Below are 15,240 nucleotides of genomic sequence, written 5' to 3' on the forward strand. Positions count from 1 at the left end.
TACTCTCAGTAATACCATCATAGGACACACTATGAGCTACACTTACCTTGGTCTAACCATTACAGCATCAGGGAGCTTCAGCATAGCAGTGAATGCACTAAAAGAAAAAGCCCGAAGAGCCCTATATGCAATAAAAAGAAAATTCTACAACATCCAAATCCCAATCAAAATCTGCCTAAAAATATTTGACAGCGTAATCCTGCCGATTGCGCTGTACGGTAGTGAAGTATGGGGCCCGCTCAATCACCATAGCTACACTAAATGGGAAAAACACACAATAGAAGCCCTACATGCAGAATTTTGCCGAAGCATCCTTCGCACCCAAAGGAAAACACCAACAAATGCATGCAGAGCTGAACTAGGCAGATACCCACTGATAATAAACATCCAAAAACGAGCACTAAACTTCCTAAATCAACGAAGGTCAGAATTGTTTGACACCTACAGAATGTTGGAAAACTGTACTTTTTGTTATGTAAGCTTTGGCAATATGGTTCCCTGTAAACTTTCATGCCAATAAAGCATTTGAATTGAATTGAATAGAACTAGACTTGATTATCTTTAGAGAGAGATTCTACCCTTCTCTGCAACATGTGTTATTTTAAATAGATGGCAATTAAGTAAGCTATAGCTTACATTATGCTACTTTCCCCTTTGTTGAGTGTAACCATAGGTTGACAATATTGCAAAATTTGCTAATAGCAATATTTGTCTTAAAATTAAGAGATTATGAATCTGAGCATACAACATACACACAGTAAGCAGTCTGGAATGTGCAACAGATTGCCATGTAAGTAATTTTAAGAGCACAATGATTAAGATAAACTATTTAATATAATGAAGTATATTCATACAACAGAATAAGACAATAGTGCATTTCAGGAGAAGTAGGATACATAAACACTGCAATCTTTCAATGTGATTTAATATTTTTGCCTGTTATCTGTACAGCTACATCTGGATTCGTCCATGATATATTTTCATCCTTGACAATATTAGCTAATAAATGGATGACAAAGTAAATTAAATATGTACATTAAGCACTATTTTATTCAGATTGAATAGCATTACTGCTCATCATTAGTTAGTTTATGCAAAATCCATGATTTCAGCTGTTCCAACTCTGACTTGCAAAGTTCATGATAGAGGTTAGGTAAAGTATTAAAAGTGGTTTTCACTCCCAGTGACTGTAAATGCAAACAGCTCTCTTTACCCCACTCATACAAAACTAGTTGGTCATTGTTTCCATGACATTGGAACAATTCAGGCATTGAGATTTTAGTACTCTGGACAGCCTGTAGAGAAAAACATATATATTAAGATAGATATATGTATATGTATATGCTGTTTGCAATGTATTTTCACTTTTTCACACATTAAACAAAACTAGAAATAATAGAATGCACAATATGTTTTTATGAAACACTAAAATACTATTTTTCAATTTACTATTCTATAATGATAGGCATCCAGATATTAAAACAATACTTGAAAACCTGTGTACAGCTATAAATCATCACCCATAAACATGTTGCTGAAATGCTAAAAAGGTAGTAGACAAATAAAGGTTGAAACATTGTTATGGTTGAATTCACTGGCCTATTCATGAACCCTAACATTTAGGTTTAACCAAAACATTTAACTTTAATGGAGCTAGGTTTGTGGCTCCAATCAAACAAGCATTGCAAATAAATTGATACAGATTCATACATTTTGAGTTTCTTAATCTATTAAATCAGGCAAACCAAAAAGTTTGTTAAAAGATTTAAATAGTGGGTTATTGCAACATTGAAAGAATAAACTTTCTTAAATTTAAGATTATTCAAATAACTTAAATAAAGGTAAATTAATTACATTTATAACACACCTTTGTTTCGAAACTGTGCTGTGATGTTAATAACAGACATGTTATGAAATTCCTCTGTCTACTATTTTAGCAATGGTATTAAATGTATGGATTAATGTCTTCCATAGAACAGCAAAGGTATTTCCCATGAATGTGTTTATGCATCATTAGTGATATTTCAACCCACTAAGTAGCTCTCCAGTTTCAATTAAAATTATGCTGGCTATCTACCTAAAAACGCTTTATATCTTACCTTATAGTGTCAGCTTGGCTTAATTGGTAGCTTTCTCAGGTAAGTGAGAAGATAGTGAGTTTAAGTCCCACTTCAGGACTTCAGTATATAATTTCAGTACAGTATTAAGGGAGCGTTGCATTGTCAGAGGTGCCGTCTTTCAAACGAGACACTAAACCATGCCCCCATCTGCCTTTTGATGGGGATACAAGACCCCATGACACTTTTTCCAAACAGCAGAATTCTCCAAATGTTGTGGCCAACATTGTTCCCTCAACTAGTGCTATCAAAACAGATTAACTGTTCATTCATCTTGTTCATGTGACTTTTGTGCAAATTCACTGTGATGTTTGACTATAAGACGGTGATTACACTTCAAAAGTAATTAATTGGCTAGGAGTTGATCTGGGACATCCTAAGGTCATGGAAGGTGCTATATAAATGCTTACCTGGTAGACAACAGAATCCTTATTCAAGAAACCGGATAGAGCAAACACTCCCGCTACTTGTTGATGAAATCTATAGGCTAAGTGCATAGCCATAGACCCTCCCATTGAAAATCCCCCTGCAAAGCCAAATATAGATCCAAATCAAGTTCTATAGAATACAAATCAAATTTAATATCATTCTGTAGATTAATGTGAATTCACACAAGCTTTGAGAGTTTCAGTATGCAAAAGCTGGAATTTGTCTCAATAGTGGCATGAACAATTTAACTATTTTAATCATTGTAATGGTCTAGTTCGTTTCAGTTTCACATTGCTGAAGAAACTGGGTAACCTTCCAATCTATTACTTAATCATCCATTTTAATCATTTTCATACCCTCTTAATTGCAGTTTCATAAGAACATAAGAAATAGGAGGAGTAGGCCATTCGGCCCCTTGAGCCTGCTCCGTCATTCAATAAGATCATAGTTGATCTTCTACCTCAACTCCACTTTCCTGCACTATCCCCATATCCCTTGATTCCCTTAATATTCAAAAATTTATCGATCTGTGTCTTGAATATACTCAACGACTGAGCCTCCACAGCCCTCTGAGGTAGAGAATTCCAAAGATTCACCACCCTCTGAGTGAAGAAATGTCTCCTCATCTCAGTCCTAAATGGCCAACCCCTTATTCTGAGACTGTGACCCCTGGTTCTAGACTCCTCAGCCAGGGGAAACATCCTCCCTGCATCTATCCTGTCAAGCCCTGTAAGAATTGTGTATGTTTCAATGAGATCACCTCTCATTCTTCTAAACTCCAGAGAATATAGGCCTCGTCTACTCAATCTCTCCTCATAGGATAATTCCCCCCATCCCAGGAATCAGTCTGCTGAACCTTTGTTGCACTCCCTCTGTGGCAAGTATATCCTTCCTCAGGTAAGGAGACCAAAACTGTACACAATACTCCAGGTGTGGTCTCACCAGGGCCCTATATAATTGCAGTAAGACGTCTTTACTCTTATACTCAAATCCTCTTGTAATAAAGGCCAACATACCATTTGCTTTCTTAATTGCTTGCTGTACCTGCATGTTAACTTTCAGTGATTCGTGTACAAGGACACCCAGATCCCTCTGAACACCAACATTTCCCAATCTCTCACCATTTAAAAAATACTCTGCTTTTCTATTTTTCCTACCAAAGTGAATAACTTCCCATTTTTCCACATTATATTCCATTTGCCATGTTCTTGCCCACTCACTTAGCCTGTCAATATCCCCTTGAAGCCTCTTTGCATCCTCCTCACAACTTACAATCCCACCTATCTTTGTATCATCAGCAAACTTGGATATATTACATTTGGTTCCCTCATCCAAATCATTGATATAGATTGTGAATAGCTGAGGCCCAAGCAATGATCCTTGCGGTACCCCACTAGTTACAGCCTGCCAACCCGAAAATGACCCGTTTATTCATACTCTCTGTTTTCTGTCCGTTAACCAATCATCAATCCATGCTAGTATATTACCCCCATCCCTTGAGCCCTAATTTTGTTTAATAACCTCTTGTGTGGCACCTTATCGAATGCCTTCTGAAAATCCAAATACACCATGTCCACTGGTTTCCTCTTATCTATTCTGCTACTTACAACCTCAAAGAACAGATTTGTCGAACGTGATTTCCCTTTCATAAATCCATGTTGACTCTGCCCAAACCTAATGGCCCAGTACGGTCGGGGTACTCACGCGTCTGGCCGGAGGAAATGCCGGTTTTCAGCATGCACAGCGCATGCGGGGAAAACCGGCATTTCCTGTCCTCTGAGCGAAGGGGTTCAGAGGCACAGCGCGTGCGACTGCACAGGCAGCGCGTGCGCAGTGAACTTCGTCGATTTCATTCATGGATTCAGTGAGGTTAAGGCCTTACAACTTACACATGAAAAAAGCATGTGTAAAGTTGCTCCAGAGGCTGCGGAGGAAGATATATTTTATCGTGGAGCTTCTGAAAGGCAATATTTTTGTTTGGGAAAGGGAGGAAAGTTATTTTAAGAAATGATGAGGTAAGTTTTAAAGTTAAATTTTTTTTTTTTTTTTTAAACGGGTTTTCAGTACTGTAGGTAGAAGGAGCAATTGTGGCTGTGAGAATTGAATTTGCTGTGTTTATTAAATGTGAAAATGACTGTTCTAAAATGAGTAATGTAACATTTCCAACATTTTTAAGAAAGAAACTTTTCATCAGTAATATATTCTTTTAAGTAATTATGTATGTATGTCCGTATATATTCCTTTACGTATATGTATATATTTCTTTACTTATGTGTATGAATGTATGTATTTAATTATGATTTTCCAATAAGTTACTTTCTCTGAAAGTCATAATTAAATACATACATTCATACACATAAGTAAAGGAATATATACATACATATACGCAAAGGAATATATACAGACATACATACATAATTACTTAAAATATATTACTGATGAAAAGTTTCTTTCTTAAAAATGTTGGAGTCATTTTCACATTTAATAAACACAGCAAATTCAATTCACATAGCCACAATTGCTCCTTCTACCTACAGTACTGAAAACCCGTTTTAAAAAACAAAAATAAACTTTAAAACTTACCTCAGCATTTCTTAAAATAACTTTCCTCCCTTTCCCAAACAAAAATATTGCCTTTCAGAAGCTCCACGATAAAATATATCTTCCTCCGCAGCCTCTGGAGCAACTGTACTCATGCTTTTTTCATGTGTAAGTTGTAAGGACTTAACCTCACTGAAAGCATGAATGAAACCGGCGAATTTTACTGCGCACGCGTTGCCTGTGCAGTCGCACGCGTTCTGCCTCTGAACCCCTTCGTTCAGAGGACAGGAAATGCCGGTTTTCCCCGCATGCGCTGTGCATGCTGAAAACCGGCATTTCCTCCGGCCAGACGCGTGAGTACCCCGACCGTACTCACGCGTTTGGAACGGAATTACTGGGCCAACATTTTACATGTCAATAAAATGAAAAATTTAACAATTGCACGATTTGCCCCCTCGCATCTGCGACTGAGGGTCCAAGGAGGTGTATTGCGCAAGAGGTCATCGTCGTACATATCCTCACACTGTTCCCTTTCGGGAACTGTATGAAGTGGTGGAAGGATTTCTGGCCACGTTAACGCTCCTTCCGTGACCATAACCATCTTCATACCAGCCATTAGGGTGGTTAGTCCTATGGCGTGAGGGTTTTACGGGCTCCCACAACCCATCTGAGGGGGGGCGAGCCACCCATACCCGCGGATGCAAGTATCCCGCTGGATGTCCACCCAGAATTTATAGTTGGAGCTCCGACTCCACTTGCCGGGACTGTCTGGAGCGGGGTTCGAAACCCTACTCCTTCTGGCCCAGCGGCGGGGATGCTTACCGCTACGCAAAAGGCCCACTCCGCACAAAAGGTGACACCCATACGTTTCCTGCGCCTTTTCCCTCCCCGTGACTGGAGCCCTATGCTGCCACTTGAAAGACCAAGCTATCATCTGTCCTTTTTGCGGCGCTTTTGACTTCTCATTACCAATGATGAGCAGGCGCAGCGCCTCCACCTCGTTGAGGAGATTGCTGAGGTCATCATCAGTTCAATTGTGAGTTCTTTTAATGCCGTGAATTGTGCTCATTCCAGCCATTTCACATTGCTAATCGGAGTGGGCCTTTGGCGTAGCGGTAGGATCCCCGCCGCTGGGCCAGACGGGGTAGGGTTTCGAACCCCGCTCCAGACAGTCCCGGCAAGTGGAGTCGGAGCTCCGGCTCTAAATTCTGGGTTGACATCCAGCAGGATACTTGCGTCCGTGGGTGTGGGTGGCCCCTCCTCCTCGTATAGCTTGTGGGAGCCCGTAAAACCCTCCCGCCATTGGACTAACCACCCTAATGGCTGGTTCAAAGGTGGTTACGGTCACAGAATGAGCGTTAATCACGGCCATAAATCCTTCCACCACTTCATACAGTTCCCCAAAGGGAACAGTGTGAAGACACGTATGACGACGACATTGCTAAATAAATAAATGGAATGAAAAAAATTCTTTCAGGGCTTTTAAAAGTCTTTAAATTGCTTTAATTCTGTTTAAAACTACTTCAGATTCTTCAAAATAATGTAAACGTTTTTAAGTTTATAAAAGTTACCAAAAGCTTCATAAAAATACCAAAAACCTATTTGAAATGCTGCTCTGCATGTAAAAATGCTTTGCAGCTTGTGAGAAACATTGGGGGCGTGTCCTATTAAACTGAGACCTCAAGGGGCGTGTCTCAGTTGCACAGCGCGCTACAGGCTTCACGCTGGCTGCACTCCTGGGCGGCGTGACATCAGACGCTGCCCGGGATTCTTCTCTTTCAAACAGGAATTCCAGGCGTCCCTGGAGGTGAACGGCAGGCGCGTCGGGTAAGTGCAGATCGGGGGCTTGCACGCGCGGCAAGCCCCCGACCCGAATTTCTGCCCCATTATTATTTTCTAAGTGCCCTCTTACCACGTCCTTAATAATACTCTAGCATTTTCCCTACTACTGATGCCAGGCTAACTGGTCTGTAATTCCCCGTTTTCTCGCACCCTCCTTTCCTAAATAGTGGGGTTACACTTGCCACCTTCCAATCTGCGGGAACTGTTCTAGAATCAATGGAATTTTGGAAGATGACAACCAATGCATCCGCTATCTCTATAACCACCTCTTTCAAAACCCTAGGATGTAGGCCATCAGGTCCAGGGGAGTTATTGGCTTTCAGTCCCATTAATTTCTCCAGTACTATTTTTTTTACTAAAACTAATTCTTTCAGTTCCTCATTCTCGCTAGACCCTTGGTTTTCCACTATTTCCGGGAGGTTTTTTGCGTCTTCTTCCGTGAAGGCAGACACAAATTTTGCTAGCGCTCAGAGGGCGGGTTTGGAGGTGGGTCAGAGGTTAAATTCAATTTGACTGACGGCGGGTTCCGATCCCGCCGTCAACCCGCCTCCAAACAGCTTTCCCAAGTGTCGGGTCCCCGATTTGCGAACGGACCCGACACCTAGCGGCGGGAAACAGATTAAAGGCAATTATCTGCTATTAACAGGTACTTGCCAGTAGTTTATAACCTGTTTTTGGATTTTCCCACTTCTGGGTCGGGTTTCCAGACATCCGGACACCACACCAGGTAAGTGTGGCGTGTTGTGAGTCTGCTGTAATGTTTGTGGAATGATGACAGCAGCAGAAGGATCCAATGTTGCACATGGTGAGTTTCAAAGCAAAGAAAATGTTGGGTACTGCATTTTTAATACATTTACAGATTTCTTTAGCTTACAAGTTTTTAAATCCATGTCCAGTGCCACCTCATTGGGAGATCCTCTCTCACCAGTGACAGGTCGCTTCTGTCACCTCACCTGCAGCTGCCATCTATTTCAGCATATGGAGGAAGTCATTGGAGAGCCTGGGTGCAAGAGGTCACCTTTGTGCAGTGATTGTCAGTGTTTTCAGCACCTCAATGCTGTCAAACACTGAGAAATCAACTGTCAAAATAAAATTGTGCGTAGTCCCTTTAAGGAAACCAGCAGATGACGCAGCATCAAATGACGTCATCAGACCCGCTTCCTGTTAACTGGCCGGCAAGCCCGCAGGGTGGGCTTAACAAGGTCAATCAAGGCAAAATCATGGCCTAGAAATTCAGTTGTGTTCGCCAGCCGTTAGCGCCATAAGAGGGGTAGATTTCGAGCGCTAGGCACTTAGCGCCCGGGCGCAGGCCGATCTGCGCCTACGCCCAACTTCAGTTGACATTTAGCGCCGGCGCAAAGTGTTTGCGCCCGCTCAGCTGCGCGCGCAGCTTATGACGTCATTTCGTCGTGCAACGCTGTTTGTGCGCCCCAAACCGGAAATTCAGTGGCGCCCGCCCAATGTGGGCGTGGCGCTGTTAAGAACTGTGAAGTGGAACGCAGCAGAGGCCCTGTGGGCCTCGGGGAGCGATAATTAAAGGGCACTTAGACTGAACTATAAAGGCCAGCCATTTTGCTGCAATGACTTTAGTGCTTTGGATTTCTGGACAGAGACCAAGGAACAGACCTTACTGATTTGGGACAACATAGGAGAGGTATTTTTGGCTTCTGGCCAGAGCTTGGAAATTTGACTCATTGTGATTTCACTGTTTGCAAGTTTATTATGGGGGCTGCATGGGGTTCCAACCCTCAGTTCCAGCATTATGTGCGAAGGGCTCGCAGACGTTGTGTGAGAGGGCCAGCCATGCCTAGACGCAGAGGGGCCATCAGGCGTCGGCAACGTAGGCCTTACCCACTCAGGGAATACCGGCAGCAGGTGTCCTATCTCACCATGACTGCCACGCATTGTGTTAAGAGGCTGCGCTTCAGAAGGGAGGTGGTTGCAGAGATCTGCCAGCTGCTTCACAGAGATCTGCGTCCATAGCTGATGTGCAGGACGTCTCTGTCGGTGGAAGTGAAGGTCACGGTGGCTCTGAACTTATATGCAAGCGGCTCCTTCCAAGCCGCTGCTGGGGACATAGCGAACATCTCCCAGTTCGCCATGCATCGCTGCATCCGGCAGGTCACCGATGCCCTTTTCGCAAGGAGACACCAATTCATCTCCTTCCCCATGACCCTAGAAAGGCAGGAGCAGCGTGCAGTCGGTTTTGCCAGGATCGCCGACTTCCCCATGGTGCAGGGCGCCATTGACTGCACGCATGTGGCTATGCGGGCACCTATCGACAATGCCGAGGATTATCGCAACCGGAAGGGCTACCATTCCCTCAATGTACAGCTGGTGTGTGACCACAGGCAGCGCATCCTAGCTGTCAATGCCCGCTTTCCAGGAAGCAGCCACGATGCATTTATCCTGCGCCAGACTACTGTGGCTGACATGTTCGAGGCACAGCCTCCACCAAGGGGATGGCTTATTGGGGACAAGGGCTACCCTTTGTGTACATGGCTCATGACCCCGCTCCGCGCGCCCAGGACCCCTGCTGAGGAGGCATACAACGAAAGCCATCAAGCCACAAGGAACATCATAGAGCAAACGATTGGCGTCCTCAAGCAACGGTTCCACTGCCTGGATCGTTCCGGCGGATCTCTACAGTATTCGCCGGATAGAGTCTCCCAGTTCGTCGTCGTTTGCTGCATGCTGCACAACCTGGCTATCCGCAGGACTCAGGCACTGCCACCTCACGTTGGACCACCACCTCCAGGAGGACGAGCAGGAGGACCATGAGGAGGAGGAGGAGTACCAGCCCAGGAGGGAGCCACAAGGTCCAAGGGCCGTCCGCCGGCGGCTTATTGAACGACACTTCTAGGCCCCCTGTCAGGGAATGGCTTGTGGCAATGAACGCACCTGAATGCAGCCGCTCCGCAAGCCCGCAGCCGGTTAACGCAACAACCACTTGAAACATGACACCTGGACAAGCTGAATAAATAAAAAGCTTTATTTAACAAACTCAGGGCCCTTCCCACATGAAACAGAAAAACAGACAAGACCCCCAAAAAACAGTCAAAAACATATCTCACTCCCAGAACCTGGGGAGGAATAACAAAACTTGTCCATCCAATTGGCCTTCATCCTCGGCCTAACCAAGACAAACCCCCCCATACAGAACACAAACACCCCCATATAAAAAAACAGTTGCCTTCATCTTCGGCCTTACCAAAATAAGCCCCCCCCATACAGAACACAAACACCCCCATATAAAAAAACAGTTGGCAACACACTCTACTTGGTGTGCCGAGAGGGCGAGTCCTTGTGCAGGCTTCTCCGGCCCCTGCCCGACCTGTTGCTCCGCCTCAACCTGGGCCCTGTGGGTGTTGCAAGGCTGGGGGAAGGCTCCTGAGGGGCACAATGCGTGACGGCAGATGCCCTTGGGGGTCGGCCTAGACGAGGTCCGGCCCTGGAGGGGCCGGCTGCTGACTGCTGCAGCTGTGGCTGGGCAGCATCAGTCTCTGCAGCAGCTCGTCGCAGCTTGGCTGGGGGAGTGGCAGTGGCGGCTGCAGCAATGGGGGCAAGCTGGCTGATGCCAGGCGCTCGCTGGTCGCCAGAGACACTGGCACTCGGCCGGGCTGGCACTGCAGCAAGCGCAGCAATCTGGTGAAGGCCAGACCGCTGTGCTGCAGCAGGGCGGCGGGTGCCCTGGCGATGCCTCCGTGACACAGCGAGTGTGGCAGAAGTGAGTGCCCGAACTGCCCTGGTCTGTGCCCGCATCAGATCAGCCAGTGTCTGCACGGCACCACTCAGGAACTCTCGACTCGCGTCCTGTGCTGCCGCGAGTTGGTCGACACCCCTGGCCTGTGAGTCCCCGAAATCGGCCACACTATGAGCCAGGGACTCAATGGCCTGAGGCAACTGTCCCACAACCCCCATGAACTCGGTGTGGCGCCGCTCCGAGTCCGCGGACATTTCATCAAGGAGGCGCACCTCCTGGGCGAGGACCGTCTCCGGACTGGAGGCCGGACTCTCCCTCTGGGGAGAAGGCCGCCGAGCTGCCCGACCCTTCCCGCGTGCCTGGACGCCACTGGGCCCAGCAACTGCCCTCCCCTGCAACACTTCCCCCCTCTGGGAAGAAGGCCGCCGTGCTGCCCGACCCTTCCCGCGTGCCTGGACGCCACTGGGCCCAGGAGCTACACCCCCCTGCAACACTTCCCCCTGGCTCTCCTCCAGGCAAGACGTCTCCCCTCCATTGCCATCCCCTGGCGCGGATGAGGGTTCCCCCGATGTGCCGCCTTCCTCTTGGTCCTCGTCGTCCTCTTCTTCCGAGGGACTGGCACTCTCAGCTTCAGGGACCTCCTCCTCACCAGCTGAAAGCAGGAAGGCACAAGAGTAGCTTTAGAGTGAGGACAGGGCGTCAGCGAGGGAGGCATGAGTGTTGGCATTATGCGCATTGGTGGGACAGTGGCAAAGGATGTAGATCTGAAGCGCAAGGGGAACGAGAGAGGTCCAAACGGTCATGTCCTTACCATTGGGGCCCAGCACAGGGTCGGCATCTCCAATAGCTACGGGGCCAACCACCCGGGCACGCATGAGTCGAGCCACGCGCTCCTCCAGGTCACTGAGCTCCTGGAACTGGACACGGCCTCCCCCGGTGACAGTCCGGCTCTTCAGATTCTGCGCCAGCTTGGCCTGCAAGAGAAAGGACGGCCTCTAAGTACAGTGTGGTGCCCTGTTGTTGTGTGCACTGCCTCCCATGGTCGAATAGCTTGGCCAGTGTGGTGCCCTGTTGTTGTGTGCACTGCCTCCCATGGTCGAATAGCTTGGCCAGTGTGTAAAGTGCAGAAAGTGCTATTGATGATCATGCCAGTGCCATAGCTGCGGGAGGAGGGCTGGCCATTAGGCCTTTGAGGTCCCTTTGCCCATAATGTGAGGTGCACATGCAAGGATGAGGAGGACACTGGAAAGGGTACTCACCCTGACCAACCGAGTGAGGTCGTTGTACTTCTTGCGGCATTGGTCACCAGTCCTGGGGACATCGCTGTTGGCTGAGACCCTCTGGGCGATTTCCCTCCAGGCTCTCCTGTACTGCCTCCTGGGAGCCTTCTTGCCACTGTCCGGGCACAAGATCTCTCTTTTCTTTTCCAAACCCCTAAGCAGCACCCTCAAAGCATGCTCTGAGAAGCGCTGCGCTCGTTCACGGGCCTTCTGCATGGCTTCAGGCGCTATTTGGGTCCACCAGCAGTGTTCAGGCCTAGCTGCAGGGCTCCACTATCCAGGGCGTGGCAGCAGACAAAGTCGACCCTTCCCCCTTTAAGAGCTGGCCGGCGTCAGGGTGTCTGCTGTCAATCAAAACATGACCGCACCTGCGCTGCGCCCGGCCTCGGCGTTATCAGTCTGCACCGCCGGCTTAGCGCCTAAAGATAGGGGTGCAACGCCAGTTTCAGCGCTCGCCCAAACTCCTTGGCCAAAGCTACTGAATATCGGCGAAGTGGCCTCCACTTTCCGGCGGGCGCTAAATTTAGCGCCCGCCCGACTTTACCGCCCCAAAAGTGGCTATACTGAATTTCTAGGCCTATGTCTGTGGAGCAGATGCAGCTTGGGGCGGGACTGGAAGCACTCAACCCGCCTCCATTAATAAAATCGCGGCCAAAGTATTTGTTTAATTTTGCTGCCATTTCCTTATTCCCCATTATAACTTCTCCTGTCTCAGCTGTAAGAGACCCATATTTACTTTCGCTAATCTTTTCCTTTTTACATACCTATAGAAGCTTTTACAGTCTGTTTTTATGTCTCTTGTTAGTTTACTCTCATATTCTATTTTCCCTTTTTCAATTTCTTGGTCCTCCTTTGCTGAATTCTAAAATCCTCCCAATCCTCAGGCTTACTGCTTTTTTTGGCAACATTATCAGCCTCTTCCTTTGATCTAATACTATCTTTAACTTCTCTTGTTAGCCACGGTTGGACCACTTTTCCTGTGGGGTTTTTGTGCCTTAAAGGAATTTGTTGTAAATTATGTATTAATTCTTTAAATGCTAGCCATTGCTTGTCTACCGTCATACCTTTTAATGTAGTTTCCCAATCTACCTTAGCCAACTCGCCCCTCATACCTACGTAGTTTGCTTTGTTTAGATTTAAGATCCTAGTTTCAGATTTAACTAAATCACTTTCAAACTTAATATAAAATTCTATCACATTTTGGTCACTCTTCCCTAAAGGCCCCTTCACTACAAGGTTATTAATTAACCCTTTCTCAATGCACAATACTAGATCTAAAATAGCCTGTTCCCCAGTTGGTTCCTCAACATACTGATCTAGAAAACTATCTTGTATACATTCCATGAATTTGTCTTCCACGCTGTTACTGCAAATTTGGTTTGCCCAGTCTATATGTAGATTAAAATTCCCCCATGATTACTGTATTACCCTTGTTACATGTGCCTCTAATTTCCTGATTTATACTCAGCCGTACATTACAACTACTGTTTGGGGGCCTATAAACAACTCACACCAATGTTTTCTGCCCCTTGCTTTTTCTTAGCTCCACCCAAACTGATTCTACTTCTTGATTTTCAGAGCTAAGATCCTTTCTCTCTACTATCTTTATCCCATCCTTTATTATCAGGACTACCCCTCCTCCTTTTCCATTTTGATATCTCTTCTAAAAGTTAAGCATCCTGGAATATTTAGTTCCCAACCTTGGTCACTTTGCAACCACGTCTCCGTAATGGTTATTAGATCAAACCTATTAATTTCTATCTCCACTATTAATTCATCTAATTTGTTGCGAATGCTTTGCGCATTCAGATATAGTGCCTTTAGCTTTGACTTTTTTCTATTTTTCCCTGATGTCTCCTTAGTCACTGATGTTCTATAATCCTTTATTACTCTCTCTCTTTCCTTTCTGACCCACACTTCTCATAATTTTGCCAAACTTCTACAGATTATTAATTCAGTTCATATTCAAAAACTTCACTTACATGCTAACTTTGTTTTATAGTGCATAGAAACTTACAGCACAGAAGGAGGCCATTCGACCCATCATGCCTGTGCTGGCTCTTTGAAAGAGCAGTTGTGCTTAGTCCCACATTTCCGCTTTTTGTCCGTAACCCTGTTAAGTTCCCCATCCTCAAGTACCTACCCAGCTCCGTTTTAACATTATTTATGGAATCGGCTTCCACCAGCTTTTCAGGTGGAGTGTTCCAGATCCCAACAACTCAAGTGAAAAAATGTCTCCTCATTTCCCCTCTAGATCTTTTGCCAATAATTTTAAATCTATGACCTTTGGTTATTTAGTCACTCACCAGAGGGAGTAGTTTTTTTCTACTCTATCGAACCTCTCAGCATCTTGAAAACCTCTATCAGGTCACCTCTTAATCTTCTCTGCTCCAAGGAGAACAGTCCTAACTTTTTCAACCTGTTCTCATAACTGAAGTCCCTCATTCCTGGTAACATTCTGGTAAAGCTCCTCTGTACCCTTTACAGGAAACTTTCTGGTATCCGGCACTGACGGGACCGAGTTGGTGCCGTCCCATCAAAACTGCCGTAGAAACCAGCGCTAATGTTAAAACATACGGAGCTTCTGAGCTCCGTGTGAAGCAACAAACCCTGTTGCTTAGCAACAGCTTCAAAACAGTCGGCGTAGCTTGCAAGCGTCTCTGTAGCTAAGCAACAGCTTCAGCTAGACCTTGCAGAGCCATGACTGCAGAAAAAAAGCAACGAAAAGAAAAAAAACTTATCTGAACCGACTCCTGAATTTTGCCGGTGGATAGAGCTTTCCGGACATTTAACCTCCGGATAAACGAAAGTTTCCTGTATAAGGCTTTTACATCTTTCCTGAAGTGTAGTGCCCAGAATTGTTCACAATACTCCAGCTGAAGCCTAACCAGTGATTTAGAAAATTCTAGCACGATCTCTTTCCTTTTATATTCTATGCCTCTATTTATAAACCCAAGTAGCCCATATGTTTTTCTAACCACCATATCAACTTGCCCTGCCACTTCTAAGGATTTGTGTATATGGGCACCAAGGTCTCTCTGCTCATCTACATTTTTCAAAATCATGCCATTTTTAGTACACTGTGTTTCCATATTAGTCCTCCCAAAGTGCATCACTTCACACTTCTCCACATTGAACTCCATCGGCCATGCTTCTGCCCATTTCACCATCCTGTCTATGTCACCCTGAAGTTTACAACTGTCCTCATCATGATCTACACTGCCAAGTTTCGTATCATCTGCAAACTTTATAATGCTGCTCCCTAAATCTGAGTCTAGGTCGTTTATAAAAGTTGAAGAGTAATGGACCCAAAAGTGACCCTTGGGGA

At 45.8% G+C, this 15,240-nt stretch overlaps 2 protein-coding genes across 3 annotated transcripts in view; both read right to left on the reverse strand.

Annotated features, from left to right (window-relative positions):
- Positions 1–815: 815 nt before the first annotated feature.
- Positions 816–15,240, reverse strand: part of lyplal1 (lysophospholipase like 1) — a 42,514-nt gene continuing 28,089 nt past the window's right edge. For both annotated transcript variants that reach the window (XM_085981020.1, XM_085981022.1), the window contains exons 4-5: positions 2,528–2,643; positions 816–1,295 (exon numbers count right to left, since the gene is read on the reverse strand). In XM_085981020.1, the coding sequence (XP_085837146.1) occupies positions 1,068–1,295; positions 2,528–2,643 (344 nt within the window). In that variant the 3' untranslated portion in view covers positions 816–1,067. The remainder of the gene's footprint in view (positions 1,296–2,527; positions 2,644–15,240) is intronic.
- On the reverse strand, positions 9,906–11,671 carry LOC147121131 (uncharacterized). The gene is made up of 2 exons (XM_085977631.1): positions 11,444–11,671; positions 9,906–11,284 (listed from the first exon to the last, which is right to left on the reverse strand). Exons 1-2 carry the CDS (start codon positions 11,505–11,507, stop codon positions 10,206–10,208), a joined length of 1,143 nt encoding a protein of 380 aa, XP_085833757.1. The 5' UTR covers positions 11,508–11,671; the 3' UTR covers positions 9,906–10,205.

Source organism: Somniosus microcephalus, chromosome 3, assembly GCF_052327205.1.
Source record: "Somniosus microcephalus isolate GS21.2 chromosome 3, FLI_Smic_1.0, whole genome shotgun sequence".
NCBI lineage: Eukaryota > Metazoa > Chordata > Chondrichthyes > Squaliformes > Somniosidae > Somniosus > Somniosus microcephalus.